Below are 23,876 nucleotides of genomic sequence, written 5' to 3' on the forward strand. Positions count from 1 at the left end.
ATCTATATTCCTATTGTTAATGCACGTGCTATTGAAGCTTGGTGCCAAAACAACATGGCAAACCATTTTCCTCCTGAAGCCTGTCAAAACCCCTTTAGCATATTGTCCTTCAACCTGGGACCTGCACACCAAAGTAGCCATTTTGTGGAAGACATACATTTTTAATAAAGGCACTGGGAATCACTTTGAGGAGCGGCTATAAAGTCATGCAGTGAAATGATAAAAGATGAATACAAATAAAGTGTATGGATATTTAATACGTTCTGGTGATGGATCACACAGAGACTTCCTCTTGGCAGTTTATGAGCTCAACTCGAGTTTGGAACAATATTATATTGCACACCTCACGGCATCCTTTACAGCATAAGTCCATCTACAACAGTGCATAACTTTCCCATGGGCATACACAGCCTTACAATTAAAGTCTTGAGGGCTGCCTCAGAGAGTGAGATCTATAATTTATCATCTATAAAGAGTTTGTTCTCTAATTTAGTGAGCCTGCTAACACAGAACACTTAGTTGAAAGAGACGACAGAGAAAACAATGTTGGTTTTGGGGTTATTCAGGCTAGTCCAACTTCATTTGAGAGGCTAATGAGTATAGTTGAAGGCCGCAAGTCTAATGCAACCACATGCTGTGTCAAACTCAATGAAACCCTGGCATGGGGCAAAAGTCCTCACACAGTAATGAGTGAAGTGGAAAGCCATGGTGGACACCCTATGCTCCAATGGATCTGAAAGTACCAACTATGTAAAGCCAGTTAAGGCACGAGCTGTGCAAAGTCTTAGATGCACCTTGTTAATCGAATCTGCACAGAAAATATGGTATTTTAGCCAACAATGTAGCTCCAACCATAACAGTATGGGCTATTTGGCATCGAAAGACAAACCAATTAGTCTTCTTTCCATTTCTCCTTCCCCTTGTTATCAGGTGTAATTTAGAACTTCAGTCTGGTGTAATCGACACCTGTGGGTCCACGGCTACCTGTGAAATGAGTAAATAATATGCAATGGTCCATTTAGCTGGCCTAATCAATTCCATTAATCACACAGCCGATTATCAGGATGGGACAAGGCATTCACATCACTGGTGTTCATTTAACCTTGGCATGTACGGAAATAACCAAGGTGAGGAGCTACTACCATTGTCACCGGGGGGAACACCGGTTGTCCCCAAGTCTCTGTTGCTGGATAAACACTATAGGAAAAACTGAGCCTAGCCAAGCCAAGCTGTACTGGGCTGGCCCGTTTATGGATACACCATTATTGTTGGACCCACAATGTGAAAATAAAATAGAGCCAACACAGTATGGTTTGGGTCAGCCATGTAGTGTGAATCAGGCATTTAAATCTCCAATGTATGAAAATTATGGAGTCTAACAAAAATATATAGCATTGAGTATTGACATGAAAGTGGATTGAAAAGTATGAAAAATATGATTCAAACACTACTGATTCACAATATTTTTCAGGACAAGCAAGAGTCTTCACTTCTGTCTCTCTGTCCTCAAGTGACCAATAACAAAGGTGCCTGGGTTTCAAATATATAGACTTGGATGACAGATGGGATAGCTGGACTAAGACGGTAGAAAACCTTCTGTCAACTTCAAAGGCAAACGTCCCAAAAATGATACTCAAATAGTCAAAATAATGTGCTCTATTTAAGCGACATGCTTCAAGAACAAATGGATACATTTAGCTACTTTAGCTTCCTTTTTTGGACATTTCCCTTTGCGATCTACAGTGTGCTGGATGTTTCTCTTGTATTTCATCTGAGATGGTGTTTATTGGTTTACTACAATAAACCAAGATAAAATGTAACACCGCCATCTTGGACCCCATATGCAATGATTGAGCTGTAGCCCAGGTCAGTATTGCTGTTTTGGCAGCCTCTCCAGCCATTCCTCAATCTCTTGGTATTCTGACATTTATATGGAGAAAGATGAGCATGTTGCCAGAGCATTTTTTAAAAACTTTTTACAAGCAGTATTTTTTATTTGGTATACAGTAAAATCCCAGGTGACATTAAATGGGTTGAAGAGTCCCCCCCCCCCCTCTTGTAGTCTGAGGAGTTGGGAGGACGGCATGGTGATGTCACTGAAGTCACATTCTGGAGACCGGGTTGATGCCCAGGATGTCGAAGCCTTTAGCCATGATGGCGGCAGTGGCGTCACACAGGAGCATTCTCCACATGTTCACTTTCAACACCTCACCTGTTGAGTGAGTGAGAGATGGGTAAACACATACCCAGGTTATTTCATCCAATCAAATTCCACTAAAATCACATAACATTGCTTAATAACAGAACAGTCACTAAATAGACGTGATGCTATGCAATATTCACAACTCAACGATCCATGGGGCATATTGCTACACGATGAGAAGATCCAATAGAAATGAAAGCTGTAAGCAGTGTTGACGGAGTACAGCTGTGTGCCCATTGTGCCAGGACAAATTGGACATTTTGCCCTGGGATGACCTACTTCGTTTCTGTTTACCACACTTACCAAATCAGAACCTAAAATTAAGCTTTTGATGCATTTTGGACCCGTTTCAATGATGTTGACTTCTTTAATTAAACGTCTTCTTCTCCAGAACCGCTGGACTGATAGATGTTATATTCCAAATATTTTTGTCTATGGATGCACATCTTAAAAAACACACTATTTTCCAAGATGCCAACTGAAATAATATGGCCGCTATGAGACAATGAGCTTTTGCATTAATGTTTTTTCCTGTACAACAGCACCACAATGTGGCCAAACTGAACCATACTTTACAGGTTAGCTAGACTCATGACCTTGAGCATGTGTTCCGAATTTCATCACTGTGTCAAACAGATCAAGAGATATCAAAATGTGCCCGTTATAGTGCCACCGTGTGGTCAATATAAAAGGTGCTTGTTTGTTGTTTTTTTACCTCTTTTTCGTGATATCTAATTGGTGTTTACAGTGTTGACCCATCGCTGCAACTCCCGTACAGACTCGGGAGAGGTGAAGGTCGAGAGCCATGCCGCACCGCTTCTTAACACTCTGCTCGCTTAAGCCGGAAGCCAGCCACACCAATTTGTGGGACAAGGACATCCCGGCAGGCCAAACCCTCCACTGACCCGGACGACGCTGGGCCAATTGTGCCTCATGGGTTTCACTGCGATGCAGTCTCTTAGACCGCTGTGCCACTCGTGAGGCCCCAGTTATGCTGAATCTTGACAGTGTTTGCCACATGTACTAAGTTTAATTACACTACAAATATCCATGACTGATTTATCGGCACTTATGTGCGAGACCACTCCCATTTGAATGTTTATTGGTCAGTAGAGGCCATGTTGTTTGACATACTAGCCTGGAAAAAAGTACTTTGAGACACCTTGGTCCTTAGATGCCAGATATCAAGCTTTGTGCAGATCGGTCATTTGTGCTAGAGTAGCAACGTTTTAAGCGTTTTTCACAAAATTCCAAATGGCAGAAAAATGGCAAAAATTCATCATGATGGAGATCTACATACTACATTTCAGGACTCCAGCTCAAATGGGGTGAAGGGCGTGAGCTTTCAAAGCTGGCATTTTCAATCACTTCTTATAGCGCCACCATTGGCATGAGAATGCATGAGAGGGTGTAGCCCATGGGCTTTTACCATCCTGCCAAGTTGGGCCGTCCTAGGCCTTATCATGGGAATTTGCATGTTATTTCCCTTGGGGGAAGAACTCGGTATAATAATAATGAAAGCCAACAAAAGCAATATGGTTTCACCAGCTTCGCTGCTAAATCCCTAATTAAGATAGTAATGAGGGGGAAAGGGCAAATTACACAAACGGGACATTAAGGACATGGTCGTCATTGTAATTGACAAATAATACCATTTCCAAATTAATTTACACTAAAACAAGGCAACAGTAAACATGTCGTCCCCCACGAAGTGTACCTATGATAAATTACATGCCTCATCTTTTTAAGTGGGAGAACTTGCACAATTGGTAGCTGACTAAATACTTTTTTGCTCCACTGTATATGATGTTATTGAGAAACACACATAGACTATTTGTATGGCTGAAACCCAAATGCCCTTCATTGAACTGTAACTTACTTACTGAAGGGTGGAAAACAAGCTGTCATATTCATAACAAAAGACAATGATGAACGGAAAAGGTTAACTTTACACTCGTGTGAATTGGTCTATATGGATTGGGCTAAATTGAAATGTTTCTAAGAAATATGAAATTCATATACATGGTAGCAAGTAAAAGGGAACAGATTATTTTCTTAAAACTGCATGGTTGGTTAATTTAAGAGCTTGTACGAAAGCATTTCATGGTAAGGTCGACACCTGTTGTATTCGGCAAATGTGACAAATACAATTTGATTTGAGTTCGGATATTATAGGAAAATTATTCAAACAAAATTGAGGACAACAGTTCACCTGACAAGACTGAATCCAAACATCACTTTTGATTTTGTGCATTTTACATTTACTGTACTTTTTGCTGCCCCACAAATCTGAAAATACTATTATACTATTATATATATTCAGTATCATAAGAATATTCCTGTAAAATGTGGAGTAGGTGCAACATACTGTAAGAAAAAAAAATGACCAAGGGTTTGAGTTAAATTACTAACTAGTGTCTCCAAGTGGCCACACACACCACTATAAAGTGTACACAGTTCATAAGTAATTTCAATGCACTTTTATGAATCAAAGAGTCTTCAACTATAAGGTGCCTTTTCATTTTTAGCTCTCCAAGCTGTGCCGCTGAGGAACTAGAACAAGCATACTATTTGTTTGGAACACAACCCTGAAATCACAATTATGATTGTTGTTTACGCAATCCAAAAACTGCTTTAAAAAAAATATGTATCTCAATCTGGGTCAGGTTGGCATAATTTGAAAGCTTGTTCTATTGCCTACATGACAAGCTAAATTATAAAATACGAATTACAGTGTTAGGCTTTCACAAAGCAATTCAATAGATTGTAATTTTGGTGTGAATAGAAAGGAGGCATGAGTTGGGTTGCAAAGCTACCAGTAATTTTACCACCCACCACTGCGACTTGTATGCTCTAGTCGGCTGGCCCTCACTACATATTCGTCGCCAGACCCACTGGCTCCAGGTCATCTACAAGTCCATGCTAGGTAAAGCTCCGCCTTATCTCAGTTCACTGGTCACGATGGCAACACCCATCCGTAGCACGAGCTCCAGCAGGTGTATCTCACTGATCATCCCTAAAGCAAACACATCATTTGGCCGCCTTTCGTTCCAGTACTCTGCTGCCTGTGACTGGAACGAATTGCAAAAATCGCTGAAGTTGGAGACTTATCTCCCTCACCAACTTCAAACATCAGCTATCCGAGCAGCTAACAGATCGCTGCAGCTGTACTTGGTCTATAGGAAAATAGCCCACCCATTTTCACCTACCTCATTCCCATACTGTTTTTTATACTGTTTTTATTTATTTATTTTTCTGCTCTTTTGCACACCAATATCTCTACCTGTACATGACCATCTGATTATTTATCACTCCAGTGTTAATCTGCAAAACTCTATTATTCGCCTACCTCCTCATGCCTTTTGCACACATTGTATATAGACTGCCCATTTTTTTTCTACTGTGTTATTGACTTGTTAATTGTTTATTCCATGTGTAACTCTGTGTTGTCTGTTCACACTGCTATGCTTTATCTTGGCCAGGTCGCAGTTGCAAATGAGAACTTGTTCTCAACTAGCCTACCTGGTTAAATAAAGGTGAAATAAAATTTAAAAAATTACCAAAGTTAGTGGAATATTCACAAATTTTGGCAATGAAAAGAAAATCTACGGCAATCTATCGTAACTTTGGTAATTTATACTTCAATAACTTAAGTGTATTCTTATATATTATTCACTTATTATAGCCGTGTCCAATTTGATGGGGTTGGGGGCCATAAAAATCTGAAAATCTGTTGCTGTTTTAAAGGAAGGTGTGCTGCAATTCTACACATTTTGCCATGGGGCAGAGAGAAGATTTAACATATTTCATGCAAATGTCACATTTTTCCATAGGGAGAGTGTGACAGATTAACAAAATCAATGGAGGCACCCAAGCCGGTAATTCGACCATGATTAATACGTTTAGATAGCTGGCCACTAGACACATTTTAGCTGACATGAGCTAACTGAGTGACTATCAGTGACTGAGAAAACTTTAAAGGATCAAGTTTAAAGCTGTCATTCTATATTAAAATGATTTTATTTGATTATTTTATATATTTTACATGTGTACATCAAACATAGTAATCATGAACACTGACACTGTATATGACATGAGTTTTATAATACGGAGATGTGAAGTGGACATTTGGACTTAAGGATGTTTGGCTTGCTTGTATGACTCCTCTTCTTTCCTGTTAAAGTACAGCATTTCCCTCACTCAGAAAAACAATATGCTAAAGTTGCCCAATTAGCGGGAGAATGGGGGCAACTTCTTGTTGCATGTGGTGCTCAAGCTTAGAACAGCTGTCAGATATAAAGCTGTGAAGCGGAGACCCTGAGCTATGATGTCATTTATATAATGTTACTGTACAGCCACTGCACTCTAATTTAGGCGATTATCAGTGCTCAAATCTGCCATTTTCAGCCGGGATATGGGTACAAGGTAAAGGGTAAAAACTGTAAATAGTAATTACGCGGCTGCGTGGGATCATTTACAACAGTTATGGGAAATCGTGGATCAATTTGGAATTGTATAGTTCTATAATTCACTTTAAGCACTTAATGTGATGCGTTGGCTAATGTGGCCTAGAATTCACACATTTTGGTGGCGAGGAGGGCTAGCCTGGGCGCTAACTTGAGAGCAGCATGTTAAACTAATACACTTTGATCTACTAAACCCTGGGTAATAGGACTTAGCATTAGCGATGTGGCCCACAGTAGGGTAAATGCTAACAGATGCTAGTGGATCGGTTAACAACGATGCTTGCTCTCTGACACCACCCCTCTGATGTTTGTGATTGTCCCTCTCAGTGGGCTATTTAGGATTATATGAGAAGTCTGGGGCAGTGCATGAAAGCAATTACCAACTGGCAAAGCCAAGAAATATCTCAGATTTAGAACCAGCAAAGATATAGAACCAGCATTTAGTATGGATCATTGGATGGACGGATGAATAGATTAATTGAGACAGACAAATAGACTGATAGAGAAAGATGGACAACTATCCTTATCTACCACCCCGGGGTCTTTTCCCTACCGGTCTGGCGGTCCTTCTCGATGCAGTAGCAGCTGTCGTAGAATTCTGTGAAGGTGGTGGCCAGCTCGTACAGGTAGTCACACAGCGTGTGGAGCAGGAGGTCATCCAGGATCTTCTGCAGGATCTCAGGGAAGCGAATGAGACACTTGCCCAGCTTCCACTCCTTGTCGTGCTGCAGGAGCACATCCGTGGTCTCTGCTGCTTTACGGAGCGCAACCTCGTCGATGTTAGCCAGCCGGGCTATGGACCTTGAGATATAGATACAGGAGGGGAAGGGATATTAAGTTGAGTAGGATATTAATGTCAGACAATGGGTTTTTTTCTCTTCATTTTATAAGGTGTGCATACTGTATATTGTGATAGCCTGCCTATGCAGTTATCATATAAATACATGATAATAACAACACTTGTTAGGTGGGACCACAATGGACAAGATAATCACAGGTGATGCTGCTGGTCCAGATGGCTCAGTTGGTTGGAGCATCAATGGCTATCAAAAGAGACTATATCTGTGTAATCAAATGATCCCAGAACAATGCCTTTGTGCTTTCTAAATCTACAAGCAGAGATTTACAAGATGAGCAGCACCTGGGGTTTCAAACACAATGCTCAATCAAGCAAAAATAATACATTTAAAAAAATCAACTGGTAATTAACAAAATTAGCAAGGTGGGTGCGTACTAGGGATGTAACAACAGTACACATACCGAACCTTTCGGTACAGGGACCTCGGTTCGGTCCTCTTTGTGAACCTGAATGAATACATAAATATACACTAGGCCTTTAGGCTTAATCCTACGCTGTGTTGTATGCCATCGCCTGAGTAAATCAAATCAACTTGTATTTCTCACATGCTTCGTGTGGACTAACAGTGAAACGCTTACTTACCGATCTAAGCTGAAAAAACAATGTATGCTATTCTGATAAAAACAACTAAAGCCTGTGCGCATGCTGTAATAAAAATGTATATCTTAACTTAATATTTCAAACTATCCTTTTGTGAGGCGCAGCGGGGAACTATACTGAACAAAAATATAAATGCAACATGCAACAATTTCATAGCTTTTACTGTTCGTTAATATGAGGAAATCAGTTAATTGAAATAAGTTTATTCAGGCCCTAATCTATGATTTCAGGTGACTGGGAATACAGACATGCATATGTTGGTCACAGATAACTTTAAAAAACAAAAAACAAACAATGGGCCTCAGTATCTCGTCACGGTATTTTTGTGAATTCAAATTGCCATCGATAAAATGCAATTGAGTTTGTTGACCGTAGCTTATGTCTGCCCATACCATAAACCCACCGTCACCATGGAGCACGCTGTTCACAATGTTGACATCCGCAAACCGCTCGTCCATACGACGAGGTAATACACGTGGTCTGTGGTTGTGAGGGCAGTTGGACGTCCTGCCTAATTCTCTAAAACGACGTTGGAGGCGACTTATGGTAGAGACATCATCATCAAATTATCTGGCAACAGCTCTGGTGGACATTCCTGCAGTCAGCATGCCAAGTGCATGCTCCTTCAAAACTTTAAACATCTGTGGCACTGTGTTGAGAGACAAAAAACTGCACATTTTAGTGGCCTTTTATGGTCACCAGCATAAGGTGCACCTGTGTAATGAGCATGCTGTTTAATTAGCTTATTGATATGCCACACCTGTCAGGTGGATGGATTATCTTGTCAAATGAGAAATGCACACTATGTTAGAGAAATAAGCTTTTTGTGCACATGGAAAATGTCTGGAATCTTTCATTTCAGCTCATGAAACATGGGACCAACACTTTACATGCTGCGTTTATATTTGTTGTTCTGTGTAGTTCTGTAAAATGGGGAGTGGTGGGGTGGATAAACCAGGATTGGGGGATCGTTTAAATCTCCAGTTCAGGAACATTTTGGCTTCCCAGTAGATTACAACGGCGATTGACAGTTGTGGACAAAACGTTAACAGTATTTCTCCACTGCTCAAAGAGAATAGCATATGCAGCTGCCAACACCTCAATCATGTTGGCATATTTACGCCAGTATTCCTACCACCGGAGCAAGATGGAATACGCAAAGACAACTTATTCTCCGCTCTGAATTCAAGCAGCCCTTCGCAGCCGATTCTGAGAGAGAAAAAGGGATGGATGATGCTGCTGCCGATACTTTTCATTAGAGTGCTGCATGTCTGTAGCTTGTTTTTGACAGTCACTCACATATCCTCAGAGCAGCACTACAGTCATAGAACCGCCATGTGTGGCAAATCAAATCCAAGTTTTTTTGTCACGTGCGCCAACTACAACAGGTGTAACCACAGTAGACCTGACAGTGAAATGCTTACTTACAGGCTCTAACCAACAGTGCAAAAAAGGTATTAGGTGAACAAAAGGTAAGAAATAAAAACAGTAAAAAGACAGTTGAAAATAACAGTAGCGAGGCTACATATAGACACCGGTTAGTCAAGCTGATTGAGGTAGTATGTACATGTGCTTAAAGTGACTATGCATACATGATAAACAGAGAGTAGCAGTAGCGTAAAAGAGGGGTTGGCGGGTGGTGGGTGGCAAGGCACAATGCAGATAACCCGGTTAGCCAATGTACCGGAGCGCTGGTTGGTCAGGCCAATTGAGTTCGTATGTACATGAATGTATAGTTAAAGTGACTATGCATATATGATAAAGAGAGAGTAGCAGCAGCGTAAAAGAAGGCTTGGGGGAAGGCACACAATGCAAATAGTCTGGGTAGCCATTTGATCAAGCTAGGAGGTTGAATAATCAATTTAAGGAATTAAAATGATGTAATTAAAGGTTAAATGAGGACATGCTACAAAGACCAAGAGCCAACAGGTAGGCTGCTAGTTAATAATCTGAATGGAGGTGTTGTTATTTGTAACTATAGGGCAGGGAGAAACCTCATGTACCCTCAATTAGCCTAGCAGTTTAGCTAACTAGCTTCTCTAGGTTTGCTGCAGTCGTAATAATAATGGATGATAAATAATCTAGCTATGACAAGCTAGAAATTGGTCTACCAGTGCGATTCGGCTTGGTTGGTTGCCGTCTCTCCCTCCCTCCTTGCCCGTGTCACTCGCTCACAGCACACACACCGCAAGGCCCCTCTGCCTGCTAGAGCGGCACCGCTCCCTCCCTCCTTGCCCGTGTCACTCGCTCACAGCACACACACTGCATGGCCCCTCTGCCTGCTAGAGCGGCACCGCTCCCTCCCTCCTTGTCAGTGTCACTCGCTCACAGCACACACACCGCAAGGCCCCTCTGCCTGCTAGAGCGACACCGCTCCCTCCCTCCTTGTCCGTGTCACTCGCTCACAGCACACACACCGCAAGGACCCTCTGCCTGCTAGAACGGCACCGCTCCCTCCCTCCTTGTCCTTGTCACTCGCTCACAGCACACACACCGCAAGGCCCCTCTGCCTGCTAGAGCGGCACCGCTCCCTCCCTCCTTGTCCGTGTCACTCGCTCACAGCACACACACCGCAAGGCCCCTCTGCCTGCTAGAGCGGCACCGCTCCCTCCGTCCTTGTCCGTGTCACTCGCTCACAGCACACACACCGCAAGGCCCCTCTGCCTGCTAGAGCGGCACCGCTCCCTCCCTCCTTGTCCGTGTCACTCGCTCACAGCACACACACCGCATGGCCCCTCTGCCTGCTAGAGCGGCACCGCTCCCTCCCTCGCGCTTTATCAGCTCTGGTTAATAAAGTAACTTACAAATGGACTTTTCTACTGCTTCCCTTCCTGGGATCAGATCGGGTCTGGATCGAACCAGGTCAATACGAAACGGGTCTTGTTGTGCTCGGGTCCTTTCAGAACGGGTCTTTATATTTAAAAATGTAATTAACTACAGTAACTGTTGGTATTTATTATTCCCACTGTACCGAAACCGAACAGTGCCTCCAAAACCACAACACGTACCGAACCATGAGTTTGGTGAACGAGTACTCCACTAGTGTGTACGTGTATAACCCCCCCCCAAGTGTGGGTCTGCCACCACCTGTGAGTGCTCTATTGACTCAGTGTGTTACCATCGACCATCCTGGGCAAAACGTCTCTTTCCCCTCCTTCTCTGTGTGCAGATCAATAGAGACAGACTGGGCACAATGCCACAGAGCCCATAGTACGTTCAGGGGAGGAGAGAGAGAACCAGGGGAGGGGCTGGTTGCCGCTCCCTACGGCCCAGCGAAGGATCACCTGATGCGGGTGAAGGCGTAGAGCAGGTAGGCGGCCGTGTTGCCCCGGTCATCCAGCATCTTGTCGAAGGAGAACACGTAGTCGTTGATGCGGTTGTGGGACAGGTCGGCGTACTTGATGCAGCCGAACGCCACCGAGTGCTGGGCCTTGGTCAGCTCCTCTGTGCTCAGCACCTGAGTTAGACATGATTAGAGTTCCAGGAAATCAGGCATGTGTTTAGTCCACTGGGCATCTGACACAGATCACAACTTGTTTCTGTGTGTCACAACGCATCTGGGACAGGTTGAAATACTGTACTGCTATGAGTCTGACCTGTCATTCATGCCTTAAACCCCACATTCTCCACCGGACACAGTCTAATTCTTCCAACATCCACCAAGTTCAATAGCCTGTTAGGTACGGACAGGCTCACACCTGGAGAGAGTTTAGTATGTGTGTGTATAGGGTGTGTGTGCATTAGTGTGTTTTGAGCAGTGCGGGCAGGTGTATTTTTTTATTTTACCTTTATTTAACCAGGCAAGTCAGTTAAGAACATATTCTTATTTTCAATGACGGCCTGGGAACAGTGGGTTAACTGCCTGTTCAGGGGCAGAACGACAGATTTGTACCTTGTCAGCTCGGGGATTTGAACTCGCAACCTTCTGGTTACTAGTCCAACGCTCTAACCACTAGGCTATGCTGAGGTTGGGACGAGAAGGTGGCAGGGTTGGGCGTGAGGCCAGCCCCGTGGTGCCACTGATACCAACTACATAGGGCATGGGTACACTTACTGCACTAACAAAACAAAGATCTCAGAATAGATCTGAATTGGCCCCATCCGCCATCATTTGCTAAATTGATTACGCCTCAGGGAGCAGGACGATTATATGCATACTTAGTTTTCTGCATAATTTAATGCACCATGTGTAACTTTCAATATCCTTGACAATTATAGGCTTAGCGAAACCCTGATTCAGAACACCTCCTCTTGCGTCATAGACTGAAAGAAAAGAAGAGGCGGCTGCAGTTGGCACGCAGGCAGACAGCTATGCCAGGTGGAAGCAGCGTGCGTTTCTGCCTTTGGAACATAAAGACTAGATAGAGACATCGTTCAGGCTGTAGAGATGTGTTTTACACTCTACTCACAATGTGTGTGTGTCCTGCAGGATTTATTTGGATTATTAAGGCCTTGAAGAAGAGTTGACTAATAGAATCAGGAGGGTACTAGGATTAAACAAATGGCTACACAGTATTGATGGAAACACAGGCAGCATCTCTCACCTTGTCTCTGTCTTTCTCCTTGAGTTTGTCCATGGACCTCTTCAGGCCTTCGTCCAGCAGGTCCATCAGCCTCACCGTGTCCCCAGACCGAGTCTTAAACTTCTTTCTGAAGAGACAATACTCACTCAACACTTCAGGAACTCTTCCATTTCTTCACCATTAATCGAACATAACTGGATCTGTGAAAAAAATGCTGGTCTTATGTCGCTCTATCCAATCATGTTCAATGAGTAAAATCATATTCAATTAATTATTATTAGAAACGATGTGTGCTATTTCACTTTCTAGTATTTGACTGAGTGAACAGTGTTTGAACAGGGCTTCAGCTCCCTCTCAGCCCAACAGTGGAGTACCAGGCTCTAACCACAAACCACCACTTAGCTTGCGTCTCTCACCACCCCTCCAGCCTCTTACAACCAACACAACCCATTCTGACTGTGTTTGATGCTTTATTAATGCACGGGGTGATATTGTCTGCTCGGTAACGAGACTCCTAGTAGTCATACACACAACTAGATGATGTGTGACTAATGGGCCAATAGAGCAAATGAATGGACAAATAAAACCTAAGAGTGCTAATTCAATATGATGATAGGCTGACGTAGCAGGTGGGTCGGTGGTCTCGAATGGCCCAACACAGTATACAGCGCGATGAATGCTTAATTAGGCATGTGTCTGTTACCATCACGTGATTGTTGGCATATGTGAATCTGGAGCATTAGACACCAAATGGAAGAAAACGTACTAAAACAGGAGGGGCTCATTTGACTTGTCCAATAAGAAGCACTCATTTTAGTTTTCTGTAAACTTTTGTTTGTTTTTGTGCGCTAATGAATAGGACCCTGGAAAAAAATTCAGTAATTTGTAGACACTCACTTATCCTCTCCCAGCACCACTCCAAAGCCAGCATGCTCCACTCGTGTCACCTTGGGGTCGTACCAGCCAATCATCTGAGCCGCTGCAAACACCACCTGGAAGTGGGTACCCTGTAGTGAAAGAAATCACACATACGCATAATTAACTAGTCATGAATTGGACACCAGTTAAATGTTTAGACCGAGTTTGACAGGCTAATAAGGATGGTTGCAAAACATTGCAAGTAAACAGAATGACTTCACATGTACAATCCACTCCAGTAGAACATTTTACAGCCTAAAAATGAAAGTGAACACACAGACAAGCCAATCATTGTGGTGTTGAACTGCAATGAGAGGGCAGTACTCTGGAGTCCTGCCAGAGTCCTACTCATGCTCATCTCTGACAGTACCTTACTTCTCTCTCCGGCTCAGAGAAACCAAGACACAGACAACTGACCCTGAGTGGATTACATTTTCAGCAGGTGACACCGGTGGCGTCTCACAGCGAGGACCTCAGAGGCACAACAGAGCTAGCTTGGTCCCAGATCTGTTTGTACTCTTGCCAACTCCAATGCTGTCATTGTAAAAGCCAAACATGTTTGGCATGACAGCAAAAAAACAGACCAGCACTCAGGCAATAATATGGGCACTCTCCTCTGCCTCCCTCAACCCCCTCTCACCTGGCCGCTGTCCGTCACGTAGATGATGATGTCTGCCTTCTCGTCAAAGAGCCGCTGGCGCAGGGCGGCCAGGTCTGAAGTGTCGTATGTGTAGCCCCCGTCAGACTTCACCACAGTCAGGGGGATCTGTTGGCCCGGGGCAAACACTATCTTACGTCCCTCGTCCATCTCCACCAGGCCTGGAGAGGGAGAAAGAGAGAAAGAAAAAAAAAATATTGCTGAGTCAACAGTGCCCCCTTCTGGACACGTACACACTACAGCAAACACAGCAGGAGTCCCCAACCTTTTTCCCCTTTTAATTTGAGGGACCTTTGAAAATGTTGCTTTGAAGCTAATTTCCTGCAATTCTACATAGTTTAGCAAGACTCAGGATATATTTTAGGTAGGCTATACATATTCTCTTTTAGGGCTCCCGAGAGGAGCAGCGATCTAAGGCACTGCATCTCAGTGCAAGAGGCGTCACTACAGTCCTTGGTTCGAATCCGTGCTGTATCACATCCGGCCGTGATTGGAGTCACATAGGGCGGCTCACAATTGGCCCAGCGTCGTCCAGGTTTGGCCGGGGTAGGCCTTTATTGCAAATAAGAATTTGTTCTGACTTGCCTAGTTAAATAAGGTTAAATATATATATATTGTTTTAAATACAGAGAGTGAATAGATCAATTGATAGCGACAGAGTCAGACATTATATGAGATTACTTCCCAAGCAAAGTCACATTTCTTTGACTCCTCAACTTTAGGTCATAGCTCAACTTCTGAATGTCAGAGAAACAATCCAAAGATATTCCTATGTGCATCGGGGCTGCGTCTTCCTCTGGCATTTTACCTCGTTTCTAGTCTAAAGCTTTGCGGATGTATGTGCTGTTTTAGATCGGTATAAACAACTGAATATTAACTTTTTTTCACCCCTCAAATCAAGAAAGGTCCCATACCCCCCACCCACGAAAAGTTGTCTCCCACTATGAGGGTTGTGCCCCCTTGGCTGGGAATCCTTGCAGTACAGCAACCCACCTGAGGTGAAGAGTACAATCTTAATATGAATAACATTAATATGAACTGAATGACAACGCTATCTTTGTTTTCCTGGATTTAAACTGACTGACCTTTGGCCTCAAACTCTTTGACCACGGCGATCATTTTCTCCTGATAGAAGGACTCTCCTCTCTCGATGATCTGGATGTCCAGACAGTTGTAGACCTTCTGGAATTCTACGAGACAAAAAGACAAGAGTTGGATCTGTGTTGGAGTTCAGTAGAAACACTAGGGGGAAATCAACACCAACTACATCATATGTCTTTGGATGAGACACGAGAAAGTAAAGTCACTCGTTGAGGAAATGGAGGAGGAAGAAAAGGATGGAGCAACCCAAATGCCCTTCCTCAGCTGGGTCTCAGTGGGGACAAGACTGCTGGCTAATGAAGGCACTGGGTGTGTCTCTCCCTCCATTCATCCCGCTCTCCCTCCCCGTCTGCCACATGAAGCTTTAAATCCTCCCAGAGATCACACAATATGGAGCACTGTGACACCTCAGGCCTGTCATGCCCTTATCATACATACCCACACATGCGTTCTCACACACACAAAAAAAACAATGAAACCGAACTGACAATAGAGTAGTCACCATGAACTCATCACCCCATGTGAACCCCCATTTTGACGATGTCAATAACTCCAAAATGGCAAACGCCACAACTTTATCCGTCTGTCTGATTGTGACCTTTCATTAAAAGCTGAACTACTGTACTAGGCCTATATTTTTGTGAATTTACTTTTGATAATGTCATCTTTAGGACTCTAGTTACTTTCGACTCTTCACAGTAATTGTCATTAGGTCTAACTAACCCTTGAACAAAACGTAGCCTTCACTATAATTTCTTACTTTCAGCACCCCTTCATCTATCCATTCATCGTACCCACCATTCCTGGAAACGTCACAGATGAGGTTCCATCCTTTGATGAAGGCTGGGTCTTTGCTCTGCAGCTTGACCACACACTGGTAGGCCCTCTTCTTAAAGTCTTCCTCCTCGTCAAAACGCTTCTTAGACTCCTGGCACAGACAGACCGGGAGGAATCACTCATATCATCAGGGGAGACAATAGGTAACATATTTGATGACAGTTAGTGAGGAACAGTATGTAATGTATGCCAAGGACAGTCTACACAACTCAACATTTGGCCAGACGAAAGGACATGCCATTTCTGATGTCATTCCCTTTAAGTTTTTTAAACCCACCACCTTCATCTGTAGTGGTCTACTTTATTCCATTTTTTAAATATTTTGTATTTTGGGTGGACTCACTTTGTAGAATGCCTGCAGATCTCCAATGGGAGGGGACACGGTCAGGTAGTTTGGGAACTTGTCCTGCAGGTGAGCGATGAGCATGCCAAACTGGGTGCCCCAGTCCCCCACATGATTCAGCCTAGGGAACACAACACAAACACATGCAGTGACGACATGGTAAACAAACACAAAATTACAGTATGTACAGTGGGGCAAAAAAGTATGTAGTCAGCCCTCAATTGTGCAGGTTCTCCCACTTAAAAAGATGAGAGGCCTGTAATTTTCATGATAGGTACACTTCAACTATGACAGACAAAATTAGAAAAAAAAAATCCAGAAAATCCCATTGTAGGATTTTTAATTAATTTATTTTGCAAATTATGGTGGAAAATAAGTATTTGGTCACCTACAAACAAGCAAGATTTCTGGCTGTCACAGACCTGTAACAACTTGTTTAAGAGGCTCCTCTGTCCTCCACTCGTTACCTGTATTAATGGCACCTGTTTGAACTTGTTATCAGTATAAAAGACACCTGTCCACAACCTCAAACAGTCACACTCCAAACTCTACTATGGCCAAGACCAAAGAGCTGTCAAAGGACACCAGAAACAAAATTGTAGACCTGCACCAGGCTGGGAAGACTGAATCTGCAATAGGTAAGCAGCTTGGTTTGAAGAAATCAACTGTAGGAGCAATTATTAGGAAATGGAAGACATACAAGACCACTGATAATCTCCCTCGATCTGGTGCTCCACGCAAGATCTCACCCCGTGGGGTCAAAATGATCACAAGAACGGTGAGCAAAAATCCCAGAACCACATGGGGGGACATAGTGAATGACCTGCAGAGAGCTGGGACCAAAGTAACAAAGCCTACCATCAGTAACACACTATGCCCTAGGCAGTCATTGAAAATAAGAATTTGTTCTTAACTGACTTGCCTAGTTAAATAAAGGTTAAAAAAAATATATATAAAAAAAATGTCGCCAGGGACACAAATCCTGCAGTGCCAGACGTGTCCAGGCCCGTCTGAAGTTGAATGTCATATGGTCAGATGAAACCAAAATATAACTTTTTGGTAAAAACAACTCGTTGTGTTTGGAGGACAAAGAATGCTGAGTTGCATCCAAAGAACACCATACCTACTGTGAAGCATGGGGGTGGAAACATCATGCTTTGGGGCTGTTGTTCTGCAAAGGGACCAGGACAACTGATCCGTGTAAAGGAAAGAATGAATGGGGGCCATGTATCGTGAGATTTTGAGTGAAAACCTCATTCCATCAGCAAGGGCATTGAAGATGAAACGTGTCTGGCTCTTTCAGCATGACAATGATCCCAAACACACTGCCCGGGCAACAAAGGAGTGGCTTCGTAAGAAGCATGTCAAGGTCCTAGAGTGGCCTAGCCAGTCTCCAGATCTCAACCCCATAGAAAATCTTTGGAGGGAGTTGAAAGTCCTTGTTGCCCAGCAACAGCCCCAAAACGTCACTGCTCAAGAGGAGATCTGCATGGAGGAATGGGCCAAAATACCAGCAACAGTGTGTGAAAACCTCGTGAAGACTTACAGAAAACGTTTGACCTCTGTCATTGCCAACAAAGGGTATATAACAAAGTATTGAGATAAACTTTTGTTATTGACCAAATACTTATTTTCCACCATCATTTTCAAATAAATTAATTAAAAATCCTACAATGTGATTTTCTGGATTTTTTTTCTCATTTTGTCTGTCATATTTGAAGTGTACCTATGATGAAAATTACAGGCCTCTCTCATCTTTTTAAGTGGGAGAACTTGCACAATTAGTGGCTGACTAAATACTTTTTTTGCCCCACTGTACTGCGGGGCAGGGAGTCAAATAAACTAACTGAAATGTAGGGGTTGCTCTGCCTCTGTTGGTATTCATTTGGCTGAGTCATGGTATATTAGTGACTGACAACTGTTACAGCTGTTTGATAAGGTAACACAGAAACTCTTCATACATTCATAGGTTATTATTGTTTACTACATTTTAAGTAAATACCTGGTCATTTCTGTATCATAAAGTGATACCAGTACACTTCAAAAAAAGATTAACTGAATTTATATATGTCTTGAACATTTTGACTGATTTACTGACCTCAACACATCGTAGCCTAGGAACTCAAACAGGCGACACATGCTGTCCCCGATGATGGTGGAGCGCAGGTGACCTACGTGCATCTCCTTGGCAATGTTTGGAGATGAGAAATCCACAACCACCTAGGAAACACACACATCCACATAAGATTCATCCAATAGTTTATGGGACATATCAGATTCAACCACATTTAAAACTCGAAAAAGGGCACTGGTTGGGTCCATAAAAGCAGGATATTAGCCTACCTTCTTCTTGCTCTCTAAGGGAGGAGGTTGGACACCGTTGAGTAGCATGTTGGTCAGCAGTTTGGACACAAACGATCTCTTAAGGTGAACATTGATGAACCCTGAGAGCACAAAAAGCTATGTAACACAAGAGACAGAAGGAACCAGATGTTTCACCAAGATTGAGCACATTTAAAGTGCGGGACAAGAGATTGATTTGCGGGACATCCGCGAGAGACAGTGTAGCCTATATGAATGAAATAAATTGGCAACCACCCCCCCTAAAAGAAGAATCCTCTTCCCGCTCATGGTGTAGTGCTAACTTTTTAGGTGCCAGAGCGCATTAAAATTGTAAATGTAAATTTCTCAAAGTCAGTACCAGTTGTGATATGGCCTATTGATCATAGAATTTAGAATTTACAGTATCAGTACAAACCAAAAAGTCACGCCGATGATGTGACAATGTGGCAGGACGTGCTCTGCGTTTCATATAAAACTACGTCAGACCACACACTGCCTCTTATTTCTTCTCAAAAGTTGACTGCTCCGCGGCTCCCGTTTTTCAGATCACATCTTCCCAAGTCCCGGTAGGGTAAGCTAAACTCTGAGTTGTGTTTACTGTCAGTCTGTCAACAACAGCCTGTGACCTGTGGGTCAGAGTGTGAAATTCACCCTCCAAGACTGTGTGACAGCTCTTCCCTACCTATCCCTTTTATCAGAGGATATCGGGCTTCCATGTCTTATGCCCAACAGCTAGTGTGTGTTGGCCACCGTACTCCGGTGCTAACCTTGTCAAGATATCCTCCACTGCTGTTCTTGTTTTCGAGGCCACCAGGCACTAGTCATCCCTCGACTAAATAAAACTTGAGCGGGTCAATCCCCTAGATAACCACATATAGGAAGATTGTTAGACTAGCCAGCTATAAAATGTGAATTCGGATTGCTTCCCCCTGGTATTCCCTATCCAATGGTATTACTAGCATTCTACAAGCTAGCTAGTTTACCCACTCCACCTAGTTGCCAATGTGTTGTCAGCATGGCTTACCAAATGACGGGCATTTGTGCGTGTTTTGCATAAATAAGCCTCCTGCTCCAGCCCTGTGGCCATAGCTCTAAAATTATTTTGTGGGTGCTGTACAGCTCCCGACACATTATTGTAGTACTCTACCCTTACTGTGTATTGTGGTAGCTGTTGTATACAGTCTCCAGTCATCATTATATTAGTTAATTGACGAATCAGTGTACTGCATAAGAAATGTTATATATTTATATTTATATTTTAGCATTTATTTTCTTCACGAGAGAACACCGCATCACCTTGATGCTGTTCAGCTCCTCTGACCGGTGCCCCGCCTGCCTAGGCGTTGGCCAACAGCATGAGGCCCTTTCTGACCCCTGCAATAACTGCGCCATCCAGCCTGTGAAGCAAGTGCATCTACCTAGAGTTGAGGGCCTGGTTTTCACAGATCATTTTGTTTGCCAGGACCCACCTAGGACCACCAAAAGAGGGAAAGCCCACAAAACCGATGGAGCCCCCCAGTAAAAGGTCAATTCCTTATCTTCTGAGATGGGGGGCTTGAAGGAATGCAAAAGCATAGTTGCTCTGAGTCGGGACCCTCTAGCATACCCTCCACTCGGGCATCCAACTGGCACTTTAGTGACCAGGAAGAAAACACACCCAATATAGTGAAGGAGGTGCCAACTACTGTTGTGGATCCATTCAGTCTCAACACTAAAGATGGGTCAGAGGAGTCATTCCGAGGCTCTGAACAAAGCTCTGCACTGCACTCTTTGAGGTAGTTAGTAAACCAGGCCAAAGACCCTCAGAGACAGTAATACTCCATAGCCGGCCCACAAGAATGGAATAATCTACCGTATCAAAAGCTTTGGCCAAGTCAATAAAAATAGCAGCACAATATTGCTTATCATTGAGCACCTTTAAGGTTGCAGTGACACATCCATAACCTGAGCGGAAACCAGATTGCATACCCGAGAGAATACTAGACATCAAGAAAGTTTTTACAAAACTTTTGATAAAAAGGCCAAAATAGAAATAGGCCTAGAACAGTTAGGATCAGCTTGATCTCTCTCTTTAAATAAAAGACAAACTGTGGCTGCCTTCCAAGCAATGGGAACCTCCCCAGAAAGGAGAGACAGGTTAAAAAGGTTGGAGATAGGCTTAGCGATGATAGGGGCAGCAACCTTAAAGAAGGGTCTAAAACCATCGGACCCAGACGTTTTTTGGGGGTCAAGTTTAAGGAGCTCCTTTAACACCTCAGACTCAGTGACTGCCTGCAGGGAGAGACTTCGTAGCGGGGAAGGGGGAAAAAAATAGGGAGAAACATCAGGGATAGTTGCATTAGAAATGTTGGACGGGCAAGGAGGCATGGCTGAGTCAAATAGGAATCCTGACTTAATGAAGTGGTGATTACAGAGCTCAGCCATGTGCTTCTTGTCAGTAACAACCACATCAACATTAATGGACATGGGCAGCTGTGAGGGGGGGGTTTATTCTCCAGGTCTTTAACCATTTTCAATAACTTCTTTGGGTTAGACCCACAGAGGGAGAACTGCTCCTTAAATCAAATTATTTTGGCCTTCCGGATAGCCTGAGCACACTTATTTCTCATTTGCCTGAACGATAGCCAGTCACATTGAGTATGCGTGTGCTGAGCCTATCGCCAAATGCAACTCTTGAGGTGGAGTTACTCTAAGATCACGGACGAACTATTGGCTGAAACTAGGGGCTTCTTTATGGGGGTGTGTTAATTAACAATACCACTGAAAATATTTAAAAAAGAAGGTCCAAGTGTCTTCGACAGAGGAGATCAAGATGATTCTATACCATTTTACAGAGGCCAGTTCATGAAGGAAGGCTTGGTCATTGAAGTTTTTTAGCAAGCATCTATGACACATCAGGACAGGTCGTTTCACATGAGCAGCCATTACGAACACATGCTGTAAAACAGTGATCACTAAGGTCATTACAGAAAACACAGGACTGATACCTTTCAGGATAACAATGAGGAGCGTAGCCTTTTTTGGGTGTTTGGAATCATATCTTGTGGGATTATTGATAATCTGAGAAAGATTTAGGAAGTCCCATTGCTTTAGGACCTGGTCAGATGGTGTAAGCATGTCCCAGTTTAGGTCACCTAGCAGGACAAATTCACACTTAGTGTAAGGGGCCAGGAGAGAGCTTAGGGCAGGTAGGGTAGGGTACAGGCCGATGGAGGACGATAGCACCCAGCAACAGTCAAGAGCTATTTGAAAGTTTAATACTTAAAAACTGCAAATCAAATTGTTTGGAGACAGACTTGGAGATAACCGAGCACTGAAGGTGATCCTTGGTAAAGATTGCCACTCCCCCACCATTGGAAGGTCTTGCCGGAAAATGAATAACCAGAAAGGTTAACATCAGTATTCAAAACACTCTTTCTTAACCACGTCTCAGTAATGACCAAAACATCTGGACTGGAGCTGTGAACCCACACCTTTTAGGTAATACACTTCTAGAGTTAACATGCAGAAAACCCAGGCTTTTACAAGAGCAGAAATCAGTGAAGCAGATATCAGCGCACAAGTCAGAATTGGGGCTAGCAACAGTAGGTGGGCCAGAGTGTACATTTTTATTTATTTATAAAAAGATACTGGGGTGTAAAGGAGCAAAATAAATACCAGTATGGGGATGAGGTAGGTAGATAGATGGGCTGTTTACAGATGGGCTATGTACAGGTGCCGTGATCTGTAAGCTGCTCTGACAGCTGGTGCTTAAAGCTAGTGAGGGAGATGTGAGTCTCCAGCTTCAGAGATTTTTGCAATTGATTCCAGTCATGGGAAGCAGAGAACTGGAAGGAAAGACGACCAAGGGAGGAATTGGCTTTGGGGGTGACCAGGGAGATATACCTGCTGGAGCGTGTGCTACGAGTGGGTGCTGCCATGGTGACCAGTGAGCTGAGATAAGGCAGGGCTTTACCTAGCAGAGACTTGTAGATAACCTGTAGCCAGTGGGTTTGGTGACGAGTATGAAGCGAGGGCCAACGAACGAGAGCCTACAGGTCGCAATGGTGGGTAGTGTATGGGGCTTTGGTGACAAAACGGATGGCACTGTGATAGACTGCATCCAGTTTGTTGAGTAGAGTGTTGGAGACTATTTTATAGATGACATCGCCGAAGTCAAGGATCGGTAGGATGGTCAGTTTTACGAGGGTATGTTTGGCAGCATGAGTGAAGGATGCTTTGTTGCGATAAAGGAAGCAGATTCTAGATTTAAATTTGGATTGGAGATGCTTAATGTGAGTCTGGAAGGAGAGTTTACAGCCTAACCAGACACCCAGGTATTTGTAGTTGTCCACGTATTCTAAGTGAGAGCCGTCCAGAGTAGTGATGCTGGATGGGCGAGCAGGTGCGGGCAGTGATCGATTGAATAGCATGCAATTAGTTTTACTTGCGTTTAAGAGCAGTTGGAGGCCACGGAAGGAGAGTTGTATGGCATTGAAGCTCGTCTGGAGGTTAGTTAACACAGTGTCCAAGTAGGGGCCAGAAGTATACAGAATGGTGTCGTCTGCATAGAGATGGATCAGAGAATCACCAGCAGCAAGAGCAACATCATTGATGTATACAGAAAAGAGTCGGCCCGAGAATTGAACCCTGTGGCACACCCATAGAAACTGTCAGAGGTCCGGACAACAGGCCCTCCGATTTGACACACTGAACTCTATCAGAGAAGTAGTTGGTAAACCAGGCGAGGCAATCATTTGAGAAACCATGGCTGTCGAGTCTGTCAATCACAACATTCTTATTGGCAGAGTCGAAAGCCTTGGCCAGGTCTATGAATATCTTATCGATGGCGGTTATGATGTCGTTTAGAACCTTGAGCGTGGCTGAGGTGCACCCATGACCAGCTCTGAAACCAGATTGCATAGCGGAAAAGGTATGGTGGGATTCAAAATGGTCAGTAAGTACATGCACATTTCCAGAAATCATCAACAGTAATACAATCAAGGCATGGCATAGGACATGAGAGCTCTGCAGTGGTGATGTATG

At 43.5% G+C, this 23,876-nt stretch overlaps 1 protein-coding gene across 2 annotated transcripts in view; it reads right to left on the reverse strand.

The window, feature by feature from the left end:
* Nucleotides 1-237: 237 nt before the first annotated feature.
* rars1 (arginyl-tRNA synthetase 1) overlaps nt 238-23,876 on the reverse strand; it is a 35,437-nt gene continuing 11,798 nt past the window's right edge. For both annotated transcript variants that reach the window (XM_046323752.1, XM_046323759.1), the window contains exons 5-15: nt 18,852-18,952; nt 18,607-18,728; nt 16,509-16,629; nt 16,127-16,256; nt 15,313-15,417; nt 14,210-14,388; nt 13,549-13,658; nt 12,673-12,778; nt 11,413-11,585; nt 7,223-7,470; nt 238-2,212 (exon numbers count right to left, since the gene is read on the reverse strand). In XM_046323752.1, the coding sequence (XP_046179708.1) occupies nt 2,103-2,212; nt 7,223-7,470; nt 11,413-11,585; nt 12,673-12,778; nt 13,549-13,658; nt 14,210-14,388; nt 15,313-15,417; nt 16,127-16,256; nt 16,509-16,629; nt 18,607-18,728; nt 18,852-18,952 (1,505 nt within the window). In that variant the 3' untranslated portion in view covers nt 238-2,102. The remainder of the gene's footprint in view (nt 2,213-7,222; nt 7,471-11,412; nt 11,586-12,672; nt 12,779-13,548; nt 13,659-14,209; nt 14,389-15,312; nt 15,418-16,126; nt 16,257-16,508; nt 16,630-18,606; nt 18,729-18,851; nt 18,953-23,876) is intronic.

The sequence above is a fragment of the Oncorhynchus gorbuscha genome, linkage group LG02 (genome assembly GCF_021184085.1).
Source record: "Oncorhynchus gorbuscha isolate QuinsamMale2020 ecotype Even-year linkage group LG02, OgorEven_v1.0, whole genome shotgun sequence".
Classification (NCBI taxonomy): Eukaryota; Metazoa; Chordata; class Actinopteri; order Salmoniformes; family Salmonidae; genus Oncorhynchus; species Oncorhynchus gorbuscha.